Source organism: Etheostoma cragini, chromosome 3 (assembly GCF_013103735.1).
Source record: "Etheostoma cragini isolate CJK2018 chromosome 3, CSU_Ecrag_1.0, whole genome shotgun sequence".
Taxonomy (NCBI): domain Eukaryota; kingdom Metazoa; phylum Chordata; class Actinopteri; order Perciformes; family Percidae; genus Etheostoma; species Etheostoma cragini.
Genome location: NC_048409.1, coordinates 13,008,810 through 13,028,120, shown reverse-complemented (window position 1 = coordinate 13,028,120; position 19,311 = coordinate 13,008,810). Strand labels below are relative to the sequence as shown.

At 40.5% G+C, this 19,311-nt stretch overlaps 2 protein-coding genes across 2 annotated transcripts in view; both read right to left on the bottom strand.

Annotated features, from left to right (window-relative positions):
- Nucleotides 1–109: 109 nt before the first annotated feature.
- Nucleotides 110–8,953, bottom strand: mlf1 (myeloid leukemia factor 1). Its single transcript, XM_034867843.1, has 7 exons — nucleotides 8,677–8,953; nucleotides 7,374–7,536; nucleotides 2,008–2,088; nucleotides 1,789–1,917; nucleotides 1,363–1,522; nucleotides 868–1,006; nucleotides 110–674 (listed from the first exon to the last, which is right to left on the bottom strand). The coding sequence occupies exons 1-7, from the start codon at nucleotides 8,721–8,723 to the stop codon at nucleotides 614–616; spliced, it is 780 nt and encodes a 259-aa protein (XP_034723734.1). The 5' UTR covers nucleotides 8,724–8,953; the 3' UTR covers nucleotides 110–613.
- A 1,938-nt stretch (nucleotides 8,954–10,891) lies between these two features.
- The window catches only part of rsrc1 (arginine/serine-rich coiled-coil 1), a 110,722-nt gene continuing 102,302 nt past the window's right edge, over nucleotides 10,892–19,311 (bottom strand). The window contains exons 8-10 of the mRNA XM_034867108.1: nucleotides 17,131–17,237; nucleotides 13,946–14,053; nucleotides 10,892–11,808 (exon numbers count right to left, since the gene is read on the bottom strand). Coding sequence (XP_034722999.1) covers nucleotides 11,716–11,808; nucleotides 13,946–14,053; nucleotides 17,131–17,237 — 308 coding nt within the window. The 3' untranslated portion in view covers nucleotides 10,892–11,715. The remainder of the gene's footprint in view (nucleotides 11,809–13,945; nucleotides 14,054–17,130; nucleotides 17,238–19,311) is intronic.

Below are 19,311 nucleotides of genomic sequence, written 5' to 3'. Positions count from 1 at the left end.
CAGGTTTTGCTTGGTCTACACAGCCAACACACTTCATATTCCTATTGTGAGCTGTGCTAAGACTCAAAATATTAAACAGACCCTATAATGTCCCTATAACTTTTTGGGGGATTTTTCCTGTTTTTTAGTGTATTATCTAATTGTTTGTGTATGTAATAGATGTATAGAGTACAAGAAAAACACATTTCACTCCAAATGGAGCTTTCTCTCCCACAGACTCTACTTTTTCTTAACTGCCTGATACGCCTCGTCCACATTCCTGTTTAAAATTCCTCAATAGGGATGATTGGGAATGCCAGCCCAGTTTTTCATATGTGCTGCCCAATGTCTGAGCAAGCACAGCCAGCCCAGTGGCTTGTTTGACTTTGGTTGACCAATCAGAGCAGACTGGGCTTCATGGGAAGGCAGACTAAGAGCTCTGCCAGAGCGTTTCAGGTGGAATCCCTGCAGCAACGGGCAGTACGAGAAACATAATATGTTTTTTTTTAACATTAAAGCATTAGCAGCAGAAATGTAAAAATAATAGTTTCTTAAATATTTCAAAATAATACAGATCTCCAGAGTGTACTGCATGATGCTTAAAAGATTTTAATAAGCACACAAACAGATGTTTTCACTGCTTTTTTGAGACTTTCACGTTGCTTTTACCCTCCACCTTGCCCTTTGATTGGTCACTGTGGAAAATACAAAACAGTAAATAATCACAATTCAAACACCAAATTAAAAGCATAATTATAACATAATATTTTATTTAAGAAAGCATGCTGTATGTGTTGCCGCATCTACCACTTGTTTGTCACTGGATCCTGAAATGCAGAGTCTGGCTTGACTGCAACAGCACATGTGGTCTGAGCGTGTAGAACTGACCTGTGATCCTGCTTAGAACCGGTCAGGGCTGCCCGGCGAAAACCACGGGGTCGGGGTTCCTCCAGACGAGACATTGGGCCAGACGGCAGAAACTTAGACACCTTGTGCTGCCACTCATCGTCAAAAGACTGTGCTTCAGCTGGGGGCGGAGGATCGGGATTATGTTAGGAAATATTCTGTCTGTGAATTGATGATGGGCTCGGAATACAGTACGTGGACAGTGGCAACTTCCAGTGGAACATGTTCAACTGGTTGGTCTACTCAACAAGTCTGCTGAACACAACATATGTATGTTTGTATGTATGTATGATTTTACCCCATATTTACTGTTTATCTATAATTGTAATGGTGTCTTGGTTTTTTAATATTGTGAATCATGGTACATAATTTAATTATCAAAATGAGAATGATCTCTGAAATAGCTCCTTAATGCAGTTATGTGCAACAAATATGGCTGGACCTAATCTCCAGTTATGAAACAATAATTTAACTTACATTCATCCAAATTCTGAAAGTCCTGGATGAACTCCTTCTCTCCTGTTTTCTTGTTGTATTTCTTCTCAACAACATGTCCCCTGTCCTGGATGTGGTGACCAATAGACATCTTCTCCAGACCACTCTCAGAGTCTTTAACTGCTTGCTGAGTCTCCTTGATCTAGTAATAAAACATTATTAAACCCATCAGGCACATCGGTTGTTCCCAAAAAAGTGCATAAATTTACGCAATCAACATGTTTATTTCCTTAACTCATTATATATACAAGGAAAGGCCAGGGGGAAGCTATCACCATGATCACTCAGGAGTGACAGAATGAGTGAGACTTCTCCAGATAGATTTACTTCTCCAAGCTCAATGTACTGAACTGTGGTCTAATGTACTGTGATATGATGTAGTAACACATCTGATTGGGTGCTGCTTACCCCCCCAGGGGCCTGGCGTGTCAATGAGCTCGCCTGGAAGACCTTGGGAGGCTCATTTCCAACCTTTGAATATGTCATGACTGATGAGGATCTGAATGAGTGGGTGTTTGGATCCGTGGGAATGTTCTCCTGAAACACACAAACACACGCTATTAAGCAGTTACACAATACATAAAGCATCAAAACAACAGGAAGAGAATACAAAATCATTAAACTCACAAAGTTTTTGTGCATCTCCTCCATTCTGTCTCTCATGTTGGACATCATGTCGAACATGCCGAAAGGGTTCCTCATCAAATCCTGCACCAATACAAAAGAAAAAACATCCAAAGGCCATAAGAGTAGAACGTCTGGGCTCGTACGCCACACGGTCGCAAGGCATTATCAGCTCATAAACAACTCCGTCATGTGTACAAACATACATTCACAGAGTGCAGTGAGCTAAATATGGGTTACATGGGTGCCATCTGGGACACTAACCTTCACATTTTATCACTTCAGCATATGTGACCTAGAGACATTCATTACAAAACTACAAAGTCCAGGTTATTGTCTGTATAGAGAAATTTAAAGATGGCCACCTTGCTCCAATTCTGTGCTGCTTTTACCAAAACCTGTATCTTGCACGGCAGCCGAATCACTAGATCAGAGAGGAGCTACTGGCAGCTACGCGCGGGGTTTAGGTGTGTGTGACGGCCACGACTGTTCGCTCAAAACCATTGGTTCAAAGCAATAATTATCAAGCAATAATGGCGGACTAGATAGACAGCTGGTTGGACCTGCCAGGTATTGTGCTTGTGTTGTAAAACTGTGTTTTCCCAAACAGTTCCCAATGACAGCGTCTGGGCGCGTCAGGTTACCAAAACCTGACCATGTCGACAATGTTACACTTGTTGGAAAGGTGCTGCGTTAAATGCATCAACTTGACTGCATGTTTGATAAAGGCTGGATATAGTGCAGGACATCTTACATTGTAATCACATTACATAAAATAATCTGGAATTAGCCTTTGCTTTTAATATTTGGCATATATTATTTAAAGTTCAAAAACCCATTTTAATTAGGGCTGGGCGATGTAGAGAAAATCAAATAGCACAATATTTTTGACCAAGTACTTTGATATCGATATTCTAGAGATACTGTAGGGTTGACAATTATTGCTTGTCCAAAATAATTACACAATTAGGTTTGTGATAAATAATCATCAGTAATGTGGATATAATGACTAAGTAGGTAAAGGAAAATAACAGAACAGCTGGACCAGTCTGGTAGGTTCAGACATGACATCACTGTAATGCAGCCTTTAAAACCAGGAAAACACTTCTGTCATATTACGATATTACAATATCCAAAATCTAAGACGATATCTTGTCTCATATCACAATATCAATATAATATCAATATATTGCTCAGCCCTAATTTTAATCACTTTCTTTATTATACATATACACACATGCATTTACATTATAGTTACTACTTTACTAGTGTACTTTTACAGCCTGAGCATCCTGAGGGTGAAGTGTTGTTGGAGTACAAGTAAGAAGCGAGCAAAGGATTGCGATTCAACCATACTGTAACAGAGTTAAAAAGACAGCTGGAAATATGATGATGAAAAATAACAAAATCCTGTGTACGTGAATTGGTGTGATGGAATACATTTGGAGGAAATGTAGGAAAACACTGTGAAATGTAGGAAACACTGTGACTACTTTACTGACCCCTTCTAGTCAAAAGGTAACGGACAGAGTCAGGTTGTTGAGGAGTTAGAGCATGCACTTGGCCAGTATGGGTTTATGTTAAATGAAAAACTCATATCATAGAGGACTCTACTGACCGTGCTGTCAATGCTGCCAAAGGGCAACCATGACTGGCTCATATCCTGAGGATTCAAACAATATTAGTTTAGCAACACAGCATCGTATTGTATTTGTTTAACATGTTACAGGCGCATACACACGCTCGCACGCACACACACACACAAATGTAGGCTTTTTGCACATTTGTTACCTATAAGCAGTTAGGATGTCTTACATGGGTCACTAAGCCCTTGAAACAGCTCTCCCCGTAGCTTTAAGCACAACCTTTCAAGGCCATGAACCTTCTGGGAGAATAGAGGGAGCAGCCTGCAGCCTTCAGTCAGACCCTGTGTTCTCTGGGCCACATTCGCAGGTGTTTATGACCCCGCGGCCCTGGATAAGCATCTGAACAGCCGTCGCTATGTGAGCGTGTGTATTTTCTGGGGGTGTGATGCACAGGGGTATTGTGAGTAATCAGTGAGGTGTTGAATGACTTGTGTTCCATGTGTAATTGGGTCGCATTGCCTGGAATTAGCGTGGGTTTAACACTGAAACTGAGCTTCATTCTAGGAAGGCTGGACGGACCAGTCAGGACAGGGATCTAACAGGGGTCAAAGAGTCCAAGGCTGCTCTCTCAGCTTTTTTCAAATGTCAAGCTGATGTAAAATGCTCCTGACCAGTATCTATGAAGCCTCCACAGCCAATTTTATCCCAGAGTGGCATCTATGAACTAATAAATGTCGGTTACATATCTGCCAGCTTTATATTTAGAACGGGGTTGAGGAGAGGAGAGATTGAGGGTGCAAGATAAGGAACTTAGACCCGGTGGTCTTTAACACATTATTTTAAGCTGTCTGGACTATTGCAGATTGACATTCCCTTTTCTATCTCGCTGTCAATCTGATATTGAACTTCTACTGTGCCCCTAGAGGCAGGCTGCTCTTGGTGGAGCTATAAGTTACACCATAGGGAACGTGTGCTGTACATTTGATTCATACTTAAAAGAAAAAGGGAGAATGTGCTGTAAACGCATTGCTCCTAAGAAGTAGTGCATCAGCAGAGTATGTTAAATGTATGCTCTTAGAAACTAATAGACTACTGAGAAGATTGGACTGTGATGTTTTTAATGCTGCTGTGGGTGAATCATTGGCGTAAGAACTGCTTAATTTCACATCGCCACATATTATTTTTTGAGTGCCAAAACAGGATGATACTCAATGACAACAAGGACGATAGCAGCTCTACCTATGCTAGTTACCACCTTTTCCCAGCCCTAGCACCACCAGTCATACTCAGTATGAACCACAGAAACCTTTGATGATGCTTGACTGTCATTCAACATGACTTTTATAAACAAGTTCCCTTTTTGAATGAGTGCTTTGAAAGGTGATATAAATCATACAGTAAATATTGGCAAGAAACTTGGAAATACGAGATCTCATAGCAGCCTGGGAAAGTAAGAAGGGGCCTATTTCCCCATTAGGAATCTAATTCTTAGCAAGTTAATACAAGAAATACGAGCTTTCCAGCCTTATACGGTCAATGTTTGTGTGCATTTTCCTGTGTTTGCATGCCTGCGTTAGTGTGTTGTTTTATTTGCTGTGACTGTGTGTTATTGTGCTTGTGTTTTAATACTGTGTGTGTGTGTTTCTGCATGCATTTATGTGTGCACATTTGTGCCTGTGATATTGGAGAGCCGTACGAGTGTGAGCTGTCTGCCATTTAGCTGCTAATGCACCAGCAGTGCCAAACAGATGGACCAAAAGAGCAACAACGAGAATGACCATGACATCGGCACACACGCCTTTCCAAAGCCAAAAACACAGCATCAGAGCTTCAGTCCTCTGACCACTGCTGGGCACCACAAGACTGCTCTTCATCTTCAGATAAATGTGTGGGTGTGTGTGTGTGTTGTGTGATAAAAACTGTGGATCCTTATGCTAATTCAGTTAGTTTCATGTTTTTCACCAGACAGTAGCTATTCTGTTTATGGTTCGTGACAATTAATGAAGCAATCTAGGGATCATGAGGCAATAGAAATCTATTTCTTTCTATTTCATTTCTTGCAAACCGCAAAAATCTAAAATCTGCATCTCCTATCCCAATGTCTGTATATGAATGGAGAAAAAAGAAGATCCTTTCACATGGTCCTTCTTCATATGATAGAGACCTCATAAAGGAATATTTTCCTAATTGCCATTGCTGCAACTTGTTATCCAGCTCAGCAGAATCCTAACTCCTCATTATATTCTGTATTTTCATACTAAAAAAACAATATATTGTCAACAACTGATGGTGAAACATTTGACATGTACGAAAAGAATATATTACTCCTAATATTAGATCAGATGAGGTCATAAGTCAAGTACTCAGAGCTCCTCCTCAGCTGGCATTAGCTAGTTAATGGCATGATTCTAATAAAGAGAAAGCAGGCTGCTGGCTGGCAATTGAGGCCAAGCTTCTGATGAAAGTCATTATCAAGGATAAATATACAGGCTCTCGTGAAGTAGTGGGATTAAAGCAGTTGACAGGGACTAAATTTGATTTAGCAGGGCTATATAAGCAGTACAGGCAAAGGTGAACAAGTGCAAAACACAAAAAACAAAAACTATCCTCCGGCCTGCCATTACAATGCTGCACTGATAACACCAAAATGTCCCAGAGCAAACAATTACTAAAGGTTATTATTACAAATACTTAAAGGGGCTGTACTCGATATTCAGAACATTAACATAGCAGGAAATAAATATTTGTTAAAAAGGCAGTGGATCAATGGCATCCTGAGCAGAGGATGAAGTCACACTCCCTCTGTGTGTGTTGTAAACTGAGCTTCTCTGTTCTAATAGCCGGTCCAGCTGCAAGTAATTTTTTTGTTATTTAAAGTTTTATGTTGTATTTGTATTGATCTCATGTAGTTGTAACTAATGTGAAGCCAATTCTAAATACAAATACACAGTACTTGACTTGACTTGCATGTTCTAGTACTTGTACATGTGAATGCATGTGAGTGTATGTGAGTGCCTTGTGCGTCGGTATCTGACCCTGAGTGCCATGACAAAGGATTAGTATTTAACAAATTGGGGAACGGTCTGTGAGAGTCGTATGGAGGTAATCCCAGACCACTTTTTTATGAATATCAAGTACAGCCCATTTCAAGGCCATGGCTTTTACGGCCTTCTCGTATAACAGGAGTGTATGAAATCAAAGATTTATAGGGGAGCAGTTATATTTTGAAGATAAGCTATATTTTATGTTAACATAACAACTATCAAAATAAACAGTTATTTTCAGCACCTCATCTCAATAGAGCAAAGCAGAATTCTCTGGGGTCGTATTGGTTGAGTGTTAAAAAGTATGTTTGTGTATTTGCAAGAAAGCAGTGTGTCAGTGGAACAATGCACTATAAATAGGGCTCCTTATGGCTAGATATAACTGTCCAGAGAGGCCAAGGGGGTTGCCCTTCTACTAAACCAGAGACTCATATGGCCCATACCTCAGTGAGTGCTGCTCCAATTACCCTGCTAGTGGCCAGTTTCCACTATAACCTTAGTAAAGTTAGCGCTTCCTCCAATATTCTTCTGTGGCTAGTAGTGGACTGTAGACTGTGGCCTATGAGCAGTGGACATAGATGAGCGAACTACTGAAGCAGGAGCTTCCTCCTTCATCCCGCATAGACCCAAAATATATGTATATAGGATGGTCAGGCATGTGCCTTTTTCACTTGAGTCCACAAGCAGGCAAACCACTCATTATTGTAAGAGGAGTGATTCTGGAAATGCATGTTCTCACCCTGTGTTCATCCCTCAGCGCCAGGGATGAGCTTGGATGTTCTGCCATGTCACGACCACGGTTTCTCCTATCCATTATACTGGGCATCACGGGCCCGCCGTATGGTTCAGAGAAGCTTCGCATCATCTGCCGCATATGTTCCCTGTGAGCCCGGAAAGGATCCCTAAGGAACGGAAGAGTAAGTAAAGACAAAGTGAATCTCATCACCCAGTAAGGAATTCTAAGCAAACCTGTGAAATGATGTTGAGTACTCCAAACCATGATTATGGTACTGGAGGAACAAAAAAAAAAAAGCCATATTGGAGCTCTTTACAGATTTATGTTTTAATAAACACACTTTGAAAAAAAGAAGCAAAATAAAACCTAAAACCAAACCTAAAATAATTTGTACCACCTTTACACTTGCCTCAGACGTTGAGTGTGAGTGTGACCACACTAACCCAGCAGGTGTTCACTCATGCAATAAGTCAAAGTGATTATGGCACGCAGCGTCAGTGTAGATAGTCATTTAGAAATATATAAAAATCAAATTCTCTAAAATTGTACTGGAAAATGATGTACTTCCTAAAAATTATACAAACCTGTGTAAACTTTAAAGTACATAAAATGAAAATAAAAGGATGCCTTTCTACTTTATAAAGTAGAATTTTTATTTACCTTTTGAGATGAACGTACTTAAAGAAATGTACTTAAATATAGTTTTAAAAAGCATTGTCGGTCTTGACAGTAGTCGTTCCATCCTACAGCAGCTCTTGCTAGATAACTGTTTCATTAAGTTGTATCAGAAATAGTTCATGTTGACATTCAATGTTGCTAAGCTACTGTACATTCAAGTTTGCTCAGTGTAGAGTGGCAGTAACCTTGCAGAGCCAAAACGGTTGACAACGTGTTCATCTCAGCTAGCTAGTAATGTGCAGGAAGCCATGTTATTTTATATGTTACAACGATGTTACTAATGATGCAACGTTAACCAAACAAGAACAAGCAGTCAGAGTTAAGCTTACGTTAGCCTCTCGTTTAAATAAAAACAATTACAAGTGGAATTTGATATATTCGGCTGTACATAAGCAACCCACTTGTGTATTTGACGTTTGCCCAGTAAAAATAATAACATTAACCTATTTACTGTGTCTGGGTTTTTATGCACACTATCTTGATACAGCAAACGTTAACACACTTAAAATGCTCTTTTCACCGTGATAAACAGCTTTTGAGCTTAGTTTAACTGATGCATTATGAGAACAATTTACAAGCATCATCAATAATAGTTAATATTTTCTTATACAACATTTTAGCTACTCACGAGAAGAATGGATCCTCATCAAAGTCCCTGAGATCATTGTTGAACATTTCCACAGATTTTCAAGCTGTTAACAAAAATAAGATTTGAAATCCGTTTCGCGACACCGCTCAGCCTCTGAACAATAATGTTACTATGAAAGAGCTGGCATGGGATATGATTTACAACCAACCTAATTCACTGACAACGGCCACGTGACAAGAACCCGGCCATCGGATTGGCTGGTTATTCGGACCTTTTTTGTCATTCGGAGCTTTGAACAGGTTCTATCCACGCGCTGGATGTGGTGAGCGGCTGTCATGGCAACGGTACACAAGAGATTTCTCTAGAAACTCAAGGTTTAGTATTACGCTTGTGCATGTCACCAAAACAAATAGCTGTGTGGTTATCTAACTTACGCTGACAAGGGCTGTACAACCTACATGCAGCTAGTTATACCAATTTAAACTACAGAAATAACGTTGGTTAAAGGAGAAATCACCAGGCAACTCTCTAGGCTTAAATTAGTTTAATATTTTATTATTTCATTAAGACTTTTGTATTTCTAGAGTGATTCTTGGTTTGGTAATGTACAGTGTGAAGCTATTTGGGACAGCCACATAACACCCATCAGGAAGACATACACACACATTTTACTCACTCCAAGCAAGCACTCGTACAGCAAAGATTAATTTGTCTGCTTGGTTTTGCAAATTATTTTGTACATTCTCATTTATTATTTCATTACAACAGTGACTATTTGGAGGGTACCGGAGTGACAAAGTGTCCCAGACTCTGTTTAGATTTACCATCTGGCTGTTCCACAAATAGGCCTGAGTGTAGACTCTACACTGCCCTAAATCACCGCTTACACAACACAACATTGACTAAACATAAATCACTGAATAGTATGTGTGTGTATGTATGTATGTCAGTTATATTACTTTATGCATATTATTCGTGAGATACTGTGTAAATACAGTGAGGGAAATAAGTATTTGAACACCCTGCTATTTTGCAAGTTCTCCCACTTAGACATCATGGAGGGTCTGAAATTGTCATTGTAGGTGCATGTCCACTGCGAGAGACATAATCAAAAAAAAAATAATCCAGAAATCACAATGTATGATTATTTCAATTATTTATTTGTATGATACAGCTGCAAATAAGTATTTAAACACCTGTCTATCAGCTAGAATTCTGACCCTCAAAGACCTGTTAGTCTGCCTTCAAAATGTCCACCTCCACTCCATTTATTATCCTAAATTAGATGCATCTGTGTGAGGTCAATCTGCATAAAGACACCTGTCCACTCCATACAATCAGTAAGAATCCAACTACTAACATGGCCAAGACCAAAGAGCTGTCCAAAGACACTAGAGACAAAATTGTACCCCTCCACAAGGCTGGAAAGGGCTACGGGGAAATGTCCAAGCAGCTTGGTAAAAAAAAAAAGGTCCACTGTTGGAGCAATAGTTAGAAAATGGAAGAAGCTAAACATGACTGTCAATGCTGCGCTCCATGCAAGATCTCACCTTGTGGGTTCTCAATGATCAGAAAGGTGAGAAATCAGCCCAGAACAACACGGGAGGAGCTGGTCAATGACCCGAAATGAGCTGGGACCACTGTTTCCAAGGTTACTGTTGGTACTACACTAAGACGTCATGGTTTGAAATCATGCATGGCACAAGTCTCTGGCGTGGCCTAGCCAGTCTTCAGACCTAAACCCAATAAAGAAACTTTGGAGGGAGCTCAAACTCCGTGTTTCTCAGCAACAGCCCAGAAGCCTGACAGATCTAGAGAAGATCTGTGGGGAGGGGTGGGCCAAAATCCCTTCTGCAGTGGGTGCATACCTGGTGAAAAATTACAGGAATTGTTGACCTCTGTAATTGCAAACAAAGGCTACTGTACCAAATATTAACATTGATTTTCTGAGGTGTTCAAATACTTATTTGCAGCTGTATCATACAAACAAATAGTTTAAAAATAATACATTGTGATTCCTGGATTTTTTTTTTTTAGATTATGTCTCTCACAGTGGACATGAAACTTGATGACAATTTCAGACCCCTCCATGATTTCTAAGTGGGAGAACTTGCAAAATAGCAGGGATTTCAAATACTTATTTTCCTCGCTGTATATGAGAGAAAAGTTAAGGCCAGGTGTTAAGATATTAAAATTTACTCCAGTCTTATGTCAATCCTGAGATACAGACAAAAAAGATAAACTCAACTAATGGTGAGGCATGCTACTTTTAATAAGTTGGAAGGATGCCTCATTCATCTGTATCTATCAGATCTATATGTAGGTACTGCTGCTATCTTACTTTTAAATGCTAAGTATCAAGTTCTTGGTCAAGAGAGAGATGTAGTTCAATTCAGTCCTACTTGCAGGTTTATCTCAATACATTTTTGGCACATGAAATCGTACAAGGCACAATTCCAATGAAATCCCATCAGCTCCTTAATCTTGTGCATGACTTATCATAAGGCCGAATGTGGTCGTTAGATCGCCACACAGAAAAAGATTCACCCCGTTGCATGGCACCGACACTCCAGAATCCAGCCAAGTCCCGCCAAACGGACACCACAGCTCTCGACATCCCGCTGGAAACCAACGCAGGCACAGAGGCCACCAAGCTCACCGTCCAGTCGAAAGAAAACTCCCTCATGCACCAACAAAAGAACAAGTCAGTTGTCACTAAAAAAACAACAACTCACATCTATCTTTAATTATAGTTACCGAGCTGATTACAAAAGACAAAAAGTATCAAATAGTACATCAAAATGGTAAAACATCACCTTATGACTGTAAGATCCTCCAATCATTAAAATTAAATGAAGCCAAATTAAGAACAGTAGATTTTTTAATTGAATTACATTAACATTAATAAAATAATAAGCACATTGGGACCAAAAACTGTCACGCGTTTTTACAATGGTCAGGAGAGATCCGTGGAGGGGTAACGTAAGAAACCTTGTGATGGCCTAAAACAAGACAGATTGAGACACAATAAAAGAAGCTGAATGTGCCTCGGGAACTGGAAGGATCTTCTGGTGTCCATCAGGTCACAGGACTTCCCATGAGCCTTTCCTGCCGCAGCAAGAATAATCTTTTGTGCCACAGCTCCTCGGCCCTCTCCTTGTCCATGAATAACTGCAGGACAGCGTCGAGAGGACACATTAGTAAGCGAAAAGACAAAGGTACAGACAGGGACAAAAGCAGTCAAATCTCACATTGTAGAACCTAAACAACCAATCAATTATCAAAATAGTTACCGATGTAGTTAAACTGGCATCCAATTCTTAAAGCGATATTTTGCCGATTCAAAGTTCAGCTCTGTGTCATGTTAGTGTGTGCAGATGAACGGTGTGTGGTTTCCCTCTGTGGCCGCAGTGCCCGGCGCTTCCAGCTGAGCAGCAAGAGGTCTGCTGAGACCTACCGGAAGGTTTTGGCAGACCTTGGCTGCTAAGAGCTCTGTGCACTGGTTCCACGGTGGAAAGTCACACAACATTCATCTCCACACATTGCCCACAAAAAAGTGAAACAAAGTTGGATTACATTAGGCATAGTATCCCTTTAACACGTTTGCAATCTTTAGCCCTCTGAAAAGCAAATATGTTTGATTTTTAAATCCCACTGCCTGGCTAAATAAAGGTACACAGAAACACATAATACACACAATATACACCCATGCCTAGACCTTATGTACTTTAACACGCCATTTGTTTCCCCCCAGTTCATCTACCCATCTAGGGATAGAGACTTCCATATGTTGTACAGATTGAAAAGAACTTGTGATATGGCGGTCTATAGAAGAAGGGACTCAACCAACACTAGTGGAATTTCCTGACCACCCAAACACAATTATAGTTTAACTGCGTCTTATACAATTATGAAGAGCAGTGTAAGCTATACTGCATCGTCCACTCTGGCACTTGAGTCATTACCAAACTCCTCATGACTGTAGTGTTACCTTATAACAAATTTTACATCAAGAATGTGATAGAAATGAATAAGCTATGTTTCCTAGTGAGTTCATGAGCCTGGCACAGAGTTGTCAGTACAACCCTTCGACACCTTTGCAACCTTTTTGTGGATGTCTGAGTCAAAGTGACAACGCTGTAATACTACAGCAAAGGCTGTGGTATCTTATGTGTTTTCACTTCAAAATTAACATAAAACACTCTGTGGGTCTAGCAGTGTGTCCATAAAAAAGGCCTACACATATGACTTGTATTCATCGCAGTACAGATTTGTGGGAGGGTTATAAAAACCGCTGCTGCAAGTGTCTGATGAATGAAGGCATCTGTTTATTAGGAAGTAACATACTGACTATCAGACTGAGAAGCAAGGCACATTTCTGTATTCCCTGTATGTTTGTGTGAGATATAATGTTGACATGCTGGCTATGTGTACGTACTGTATATCTATGTGATGATGTGTGTCTATTATTATGCAGATTGTAGAGCAGCTCCAGCCACGTCAATCCTTCATTCCTAACCTATGCTGCTTACAGCTGCACCGCATGTTATCTGTGTGTTAGATTCAACACCAATGAGTTCTTGTCTGTCGGCCCTGCACTGGTGTCATGGTGCTAATGAGGCTGTGTGTGTGGGATGACAGTATCTGGGCTGGGCTAATGGAACTCATCTGTTCTAATTGGAAGCGGAGCTGGAGCTAAAGCTGAGGCCGGGGCCCGCCTTGGGCATATTGCTACCATACATCAGCCTGTCTGAGGGTGTGTATGTGTGTGCGTTTGAGCTGGGGGGCGGTGTGTGTGTGTGTGTGTGTGTGTGTGTGTGTGTGTGTGTGAGTGTTTATTTGAGGGGGTTATCTGCATACGTCAGGGCATAACTTAGTTTCCCCCAGTGGAGATAGATGACTGGGAAGCCCCATGGAGCGTTATTGGAGTTTAAAGTCTTCCTTCTCGTTTTTCATCATTGGTCTGCATGCAGGAGAGAAGAGGAGGTGATGTTCTATCTACGCCATAAGCTACTATACTGCAGTGTCCTATACTATACGAGGCACAGTATCAGAATATGCAGGAATGGTGTAAACGGTGGTGGTGGCCGTAGAGCAGAGGTATTTTTAAAAGGAAAAGTTTACAAAGTTTGTCCACAAGGCAAGCACCATATTCATAAAAACAAGATGGTACCAAAAGAGAAAATGACAAGAAGAGAGATCAACTTCAGCTGTGTCAGAGGACTGGAAGTTGTTTATTGGCTCAGAGGCTGTTAGAAAACTCTGCAATCAAGCTAACAGTGAACGGGTTTGCCAGGTGAGAACTTACACTGGGATGGGCGAGAGTGTCAGTGTCATTGTAGATTATGGACAAGGGAAGCGTGACGTCCTGAGAATCGGCGCTCTCCGACTCCTGCTTCACCTCAACTGGCTCAGCCTGTACTCACAGAAATTCACAAAACACGCAAAAATGTGTCACATTCAAATTAAAATGAGCACAATCAGACATTTAAACAAGCTTTAACAAAACTGAAAACACATACTGATACAGAGACATGATTAAATAGAAGCAATAAATGGTAGATGCAACTAATAATGACAGAGAAATATGCTTTGTATATTAGCCAAAGCAACAGCATTAACATTAACATACAATTGGGATACAATGGCAAAGAAAAGGAGGCTCTACTCATGGCGGCAAAATATGTGAATAACTTGCAAATGGCTCCAGAAAGACAAGACAACAGCAACAAAAAATGTTTGGAAAAGATTTTGCTTCTAAAATTCTAATTCTAAAATTGCAATTGAATGCATGTATTTTAGCATGTATTGCATAATTTTCTGTTGGTATCAAAACAAATTGTTTGTACACTAAAACTAAAAAAACTAAAAAATATACTACAAAGATTGGTGAATGATATTACATAGGGACACAGAGAAGAATTGTGACATGCAACATGCCATTTGTCCAGCAGATGGCAGTGACAGTCTGGCTGATCACAAGCAATGAGCTTCTAGAGTGCAGAATATTGATAGTAATCAGCCTGTATCTTTATTTCAGTTTTTGGTCTCTCACTTGACTCATCTATCCGTGTATGTGTCTTTCTACCTTCATATTCTCCACTTTATATTTTCTATAAGTAAGTTTGAATTGGGCTTAACCAGCAACTGCAGCGTAAATATTCAAACACTTTAAAGTATCAGCTTGATTGGTCAGTTGTGCCACTTTTTGTTAGGGCCCTGACACACCAGCCACGGCTGACCGTTGGCAGAAAAAGCAGTCGGACTGACTGCATCGCAGAGTTGGTCAAGAAACGTTCGTCGGAACACACCGAAGCGATGCAGACTGCCGACGGCAGCCGATTGGACGAACACGTAACGTAGGTCTGGTTTCTCTGGAAATCAAAGCCAGACTGTCATTGGCGGCTTGTTCAGAAAACAATCTCATATTTTACTAAAATACTTCACCGAAACGTGTTTCTGAAAACATTTTAAGCGAGAAATAGGCCATGCAGTTTCTGAATCTGTCTTTATTTCAGATGGACAAAGGTCAGTTTGTACGATTTTCGTTAGATTTTGAGAGACTCTAGTCACGCTCATCCTGCTCGTCATTTTTTGGGGTTAGCACTCCACCAATCAGATTGGTAATTTGAGTCCGACTGTCTTCAGTGCCCGCCTTCCGACTGAGCATGTCAGATCGGCCAAAATGAAGGCCGACGGCCCCTCCGACGGATGTCGGTATGGAAATTGACTCGAGTCTCCAACCTCGCTAGACCGTCCGACGGCCGATAATCAGGTTGGTGTCTCAAGGCCTTTACAGCTGAAACCAAAAAAGAACTGTATCTTTGCTTTTTTTTATAACTGAAAAGGACTTAAAGTGAAGGAGTAAGTTCTTCACCCCCACCCTCATGTTTCCATCTGTGGAGTCCAAGGTGATAGAAGGAGATGTGATATCTAGAGGTATGACTTAAAACTATAATAAGCCCCGCATTTGGAAAGATGGGCTGTTTTCCTTGTTGTACTTGATAAAGAAGAAATGAACACTTTGCCAAGTCCATTCATGTTTCAAACACTCCTCAAACCAGTCCCAGAACAATTGTTTACCCAGTTGAAAAGATTTATTTAAAATTCATTTGGCAGGATACAAAAAGTGAGAGAGATAGAAAACACACTGGCTAATAAGTGTGTTGATGTGCCAAATACACAATTCTTGGTAATAAAATGCTGAATATACGTTTCTAATGAATGCAGCTGGCTTGAAATGGAAAACAATCTTAAAAGATACACTGTAGCAGATATTAAAGGTTTTACTGGGTTCTCCTCATTAACAGTGGCTTCAAAATCATTAATGGGCATAATTTATGGCTAAATGGCTATCAATACTAAAACCAAATAAAATCATATCTGAAATAGTTTTACAGATATTTATTCTTACACAATAACATGTTTCATTAATTATCAGTTTAATTAAATAACAAATAGCCCACATATATCTACCATAGGGTTGTCATACAGTTTCTAAATGTAAAGTAAAATAAGCCATTATTCCCTTTACTTGCAGCCAAAGACGTGATGTAGTAAATAAAATACTGTATGTAGAAAATACTTTGAAAGACTGTAATCTTCCCAACTATAGATGAATCATCTGGAAGTCTTATTTGACTAATAAGGAGGAGATTAATCTGAAAACCAATGAAGAGCAGTAATAAAAATAATGTGTAAACTTTAATTTGTATTTCATTAAAGCCACTGATTAAAATATTGCATCCTTTTTGTACCTCAAATTATATTTTCATCAAAATCTGAAGAAAATACATTTTGCGACATTGTGTTTTGCGGGGTGATTTTAAAGAAAACATCTACCTGCATACACATGTGAGAAGAATCTGACATACAGTATAGATATGTAGATAGAGATCTGGATGTGAAAAATGAAAGCTTCAACCCATCTGCATAGTGCAACCTTGTTACGTTTCAGGTCTAAAATGTAGAAGGGGCATTTACACTCTTGGCCAGGGAAGGCAGAGTATACTGTGCAGGTCTAAGCTCCAGCCACATCGGCCTCGACCTGTGTCAGACTCACCAGGATGGGTCCCAAAGGTCTGCGCAGGTTGGCTGTCACATGTTATCGTCTATCTTTTCAAAACAGCCATGAGCACCAACAAATCTAATTCCTGCTCCTTCAGAGACAGGCACATTTCAATAATGACTTCTGTGTTTTGTCTGCATCTGCACAACCAGAGGGGGGAGAGAGAGACAGAGAGGGGAAGACAGAGGATGGCTGTTGCCTGCTGTGGCTTTTGTGTGGGTGCTGCCGCTTTGGAGGCGGCGAACAGTGGAGCGTCTGATGAAACCATCTCAGGTCGGAACAAACGGCGCTGAATGAATGTTTGATTTGGTCTGGGTTGTCTCTGGACAGACGGCACAGCGTTGCAGAGAGGGAAATTCAATAAGAGACAGAGTGAAAAGATAGAGAGAGTGAGGGGTAGGGAGAGAAAGACGGATGTAACGCACCTTTATATCATCCCTGGATGATTTGAAAGCCTGAGGAACAAAGGAATCACTCTCGATGGCCTCAATGTCCTTTATCCTTCGCACTTGCTCCTCTAGAGAAGTTCCCTCTGAAACACATGTTACACAGAAGAGAGGCTGTGAACACACACACACACACACACACACACACACATACACACACACACACACACACACACACACACACACACACACACACACACCCGCCCTCCACGGGTCAGACATCCCTTGTCATTTTCTGAAAGGCACTAGATTTCATTTGGACTGGGCTTAGTTGATTGCATGTTATCTCTCTGTATAATGCTCCTTGACACACACAATATAAAATATCTTATATTCCCCTATTTTAATCTTGGCCTTCTTTAAAAAAGGACTCTTGCTCAGCCAAGGGCATAGAGTCACTACAATAGGAAAGTAGAAAAAAATACTAACAAGATAATAGCCAGACAGTAAATTACACTCAGATAATGCATTCTTAAAATAATCAAAATATGAACACAAACTCATTGCAGTGGAATATCATTATGGAGACTAAATGTGATTAAGTTTCATACACTTTTCATGTATCAGAAAGTATTTTGCTCTGGCTTGTCCAATCAAACAAAAAGATAGAAAGGGTTTCCAGTAAATTACTCTTGGATATAAACACATCAGGATTCTGCACATCAGATGACAAATCATTTCAAGAATTCAAGAGCAGTGTTCGTTGCGTAGGAGGGCAAAAATAGGTGCGCCAGGAAAGTTAGCAGCAGGGGAAAAAAACTAAAAGTCTAAATGCTCCCATTATTCTCTGGCTGCCAATCTTCTCACTCATCAGTCAATATTCATCCCTCTCTCCCCCATCCACCCGTCCTCTCCTGCACTCTCCCATCTCTCTATCTGTCAATCCAGCAGACATCCATGTTGCTCAGCTCCTGTAGTGTTGGCTGTGTCATGAAAACAGGTACACAAATGGGAACACACACACACACAAACACGATTGGGATACAGGTACTCACACGTACACTTAGATACTTTGCACTCACACTTATGGCTACCACACACACACACACACACACACACACACACACACACACACACACACACACACACACACACACACACGATTGGAGCTAATAGCAGGAATTAATTCAATCCATTAGTGGCTACAGAAAGGGTGTCACAACAGATCTTTATGGCCCTGGTGTTTAATGAATAAATGAATATTTGTTTTAGCTTTCACAGCAAAGCATTACATGGCTATCACACACACACACACACCGAAGGCACACACACCCTATTATAGTTCATAATAGCACTCAAATTTGGTTTTGATTTAAATGCACTGCCGAATTGGACAACTGAGTGACAAGTGGAATTAAGCCTTCCTATATGACAGAATATCGGCATGTCATCCTGTGCTGGGAAGATGCGAGCAGAGAAGCATTGCACAGCGGCTCCAAAAATAGTCATTACCTTGACTAGGCAGCCAGATGAAGTCTGAACACTGGCCCAATATCCTCCTGGAGACTGTGGCCTGTCTTTCACACCACTATCACCGCCGCTCACTGCACGGGTGCATGAGCGTGTGTGTGTGTTCGAATGAAAACTAACGCCTGTGACTGGCCGACAATTAATTCAGAACAATTTAATTCACTTTTTCAATTATCACTTCTCTGCTGTCCTTTGAGCATGAACGCCCTACACAGACTAACACATTGACATGTATTAACACACACACACACCCCATATCTGCAAGCATCTCTTTGGCAGGCCCGTCTGTTGCTAGGATGTCCGTGTGTGCTGCAGAAATCCATTAAGACCTCAGACTTTTTGACAAACACATTATTGGTAGATAAAATGACTTCCATATGCTGTTTGTCAGATGTCAGTGGAAAAAGATATGTATTTCATGAGAAAATCAAAAATAATGGACTTTGAGTGCAGGACTAGTGAGCTTAGAGGCAGACGAAAATCAATACCCTAGCTGGGCGAGTGCACTCCGCAGCTCGGAGAGGTCAAAGTTGATATTTAATATTGACACATTATCTGGCAAATTAATTTAACAGGCCAACTCAATTGTCACTGCATTAGGAACGCTTCTCTGTCAGTGATGAGAGGAGGATAAAGTGAAAGCTGAGAGAGAAAACAGACTGAGTGAGACAGAAAGGAAAAGAAACAAAA

Bases quoted from the DNA above. Each gene is read 5' to 3' on its own strand.
- mlf1 (XM_034867843.1), bottom strand. From the start codon at position 8,723: ATGTTCAACAATGATCTCAGGGACTTTGATGAGGATCCATTCTTCTC. The intron at 1,007-1,362 runs GTAAGTTAAATT...CTCCGCCCCCAG, and splicing joins CTTTCAGAATTTGGATGAAT to CTGAAGCACAGTCTTTTGAC. The intron at 675-867 runs GTCAGTTCTACA...TATTTTCCACAG, and splicing joins GGTTCTAAGCAGGATCACAG to TGACCAATCAAAGGGCAAGG.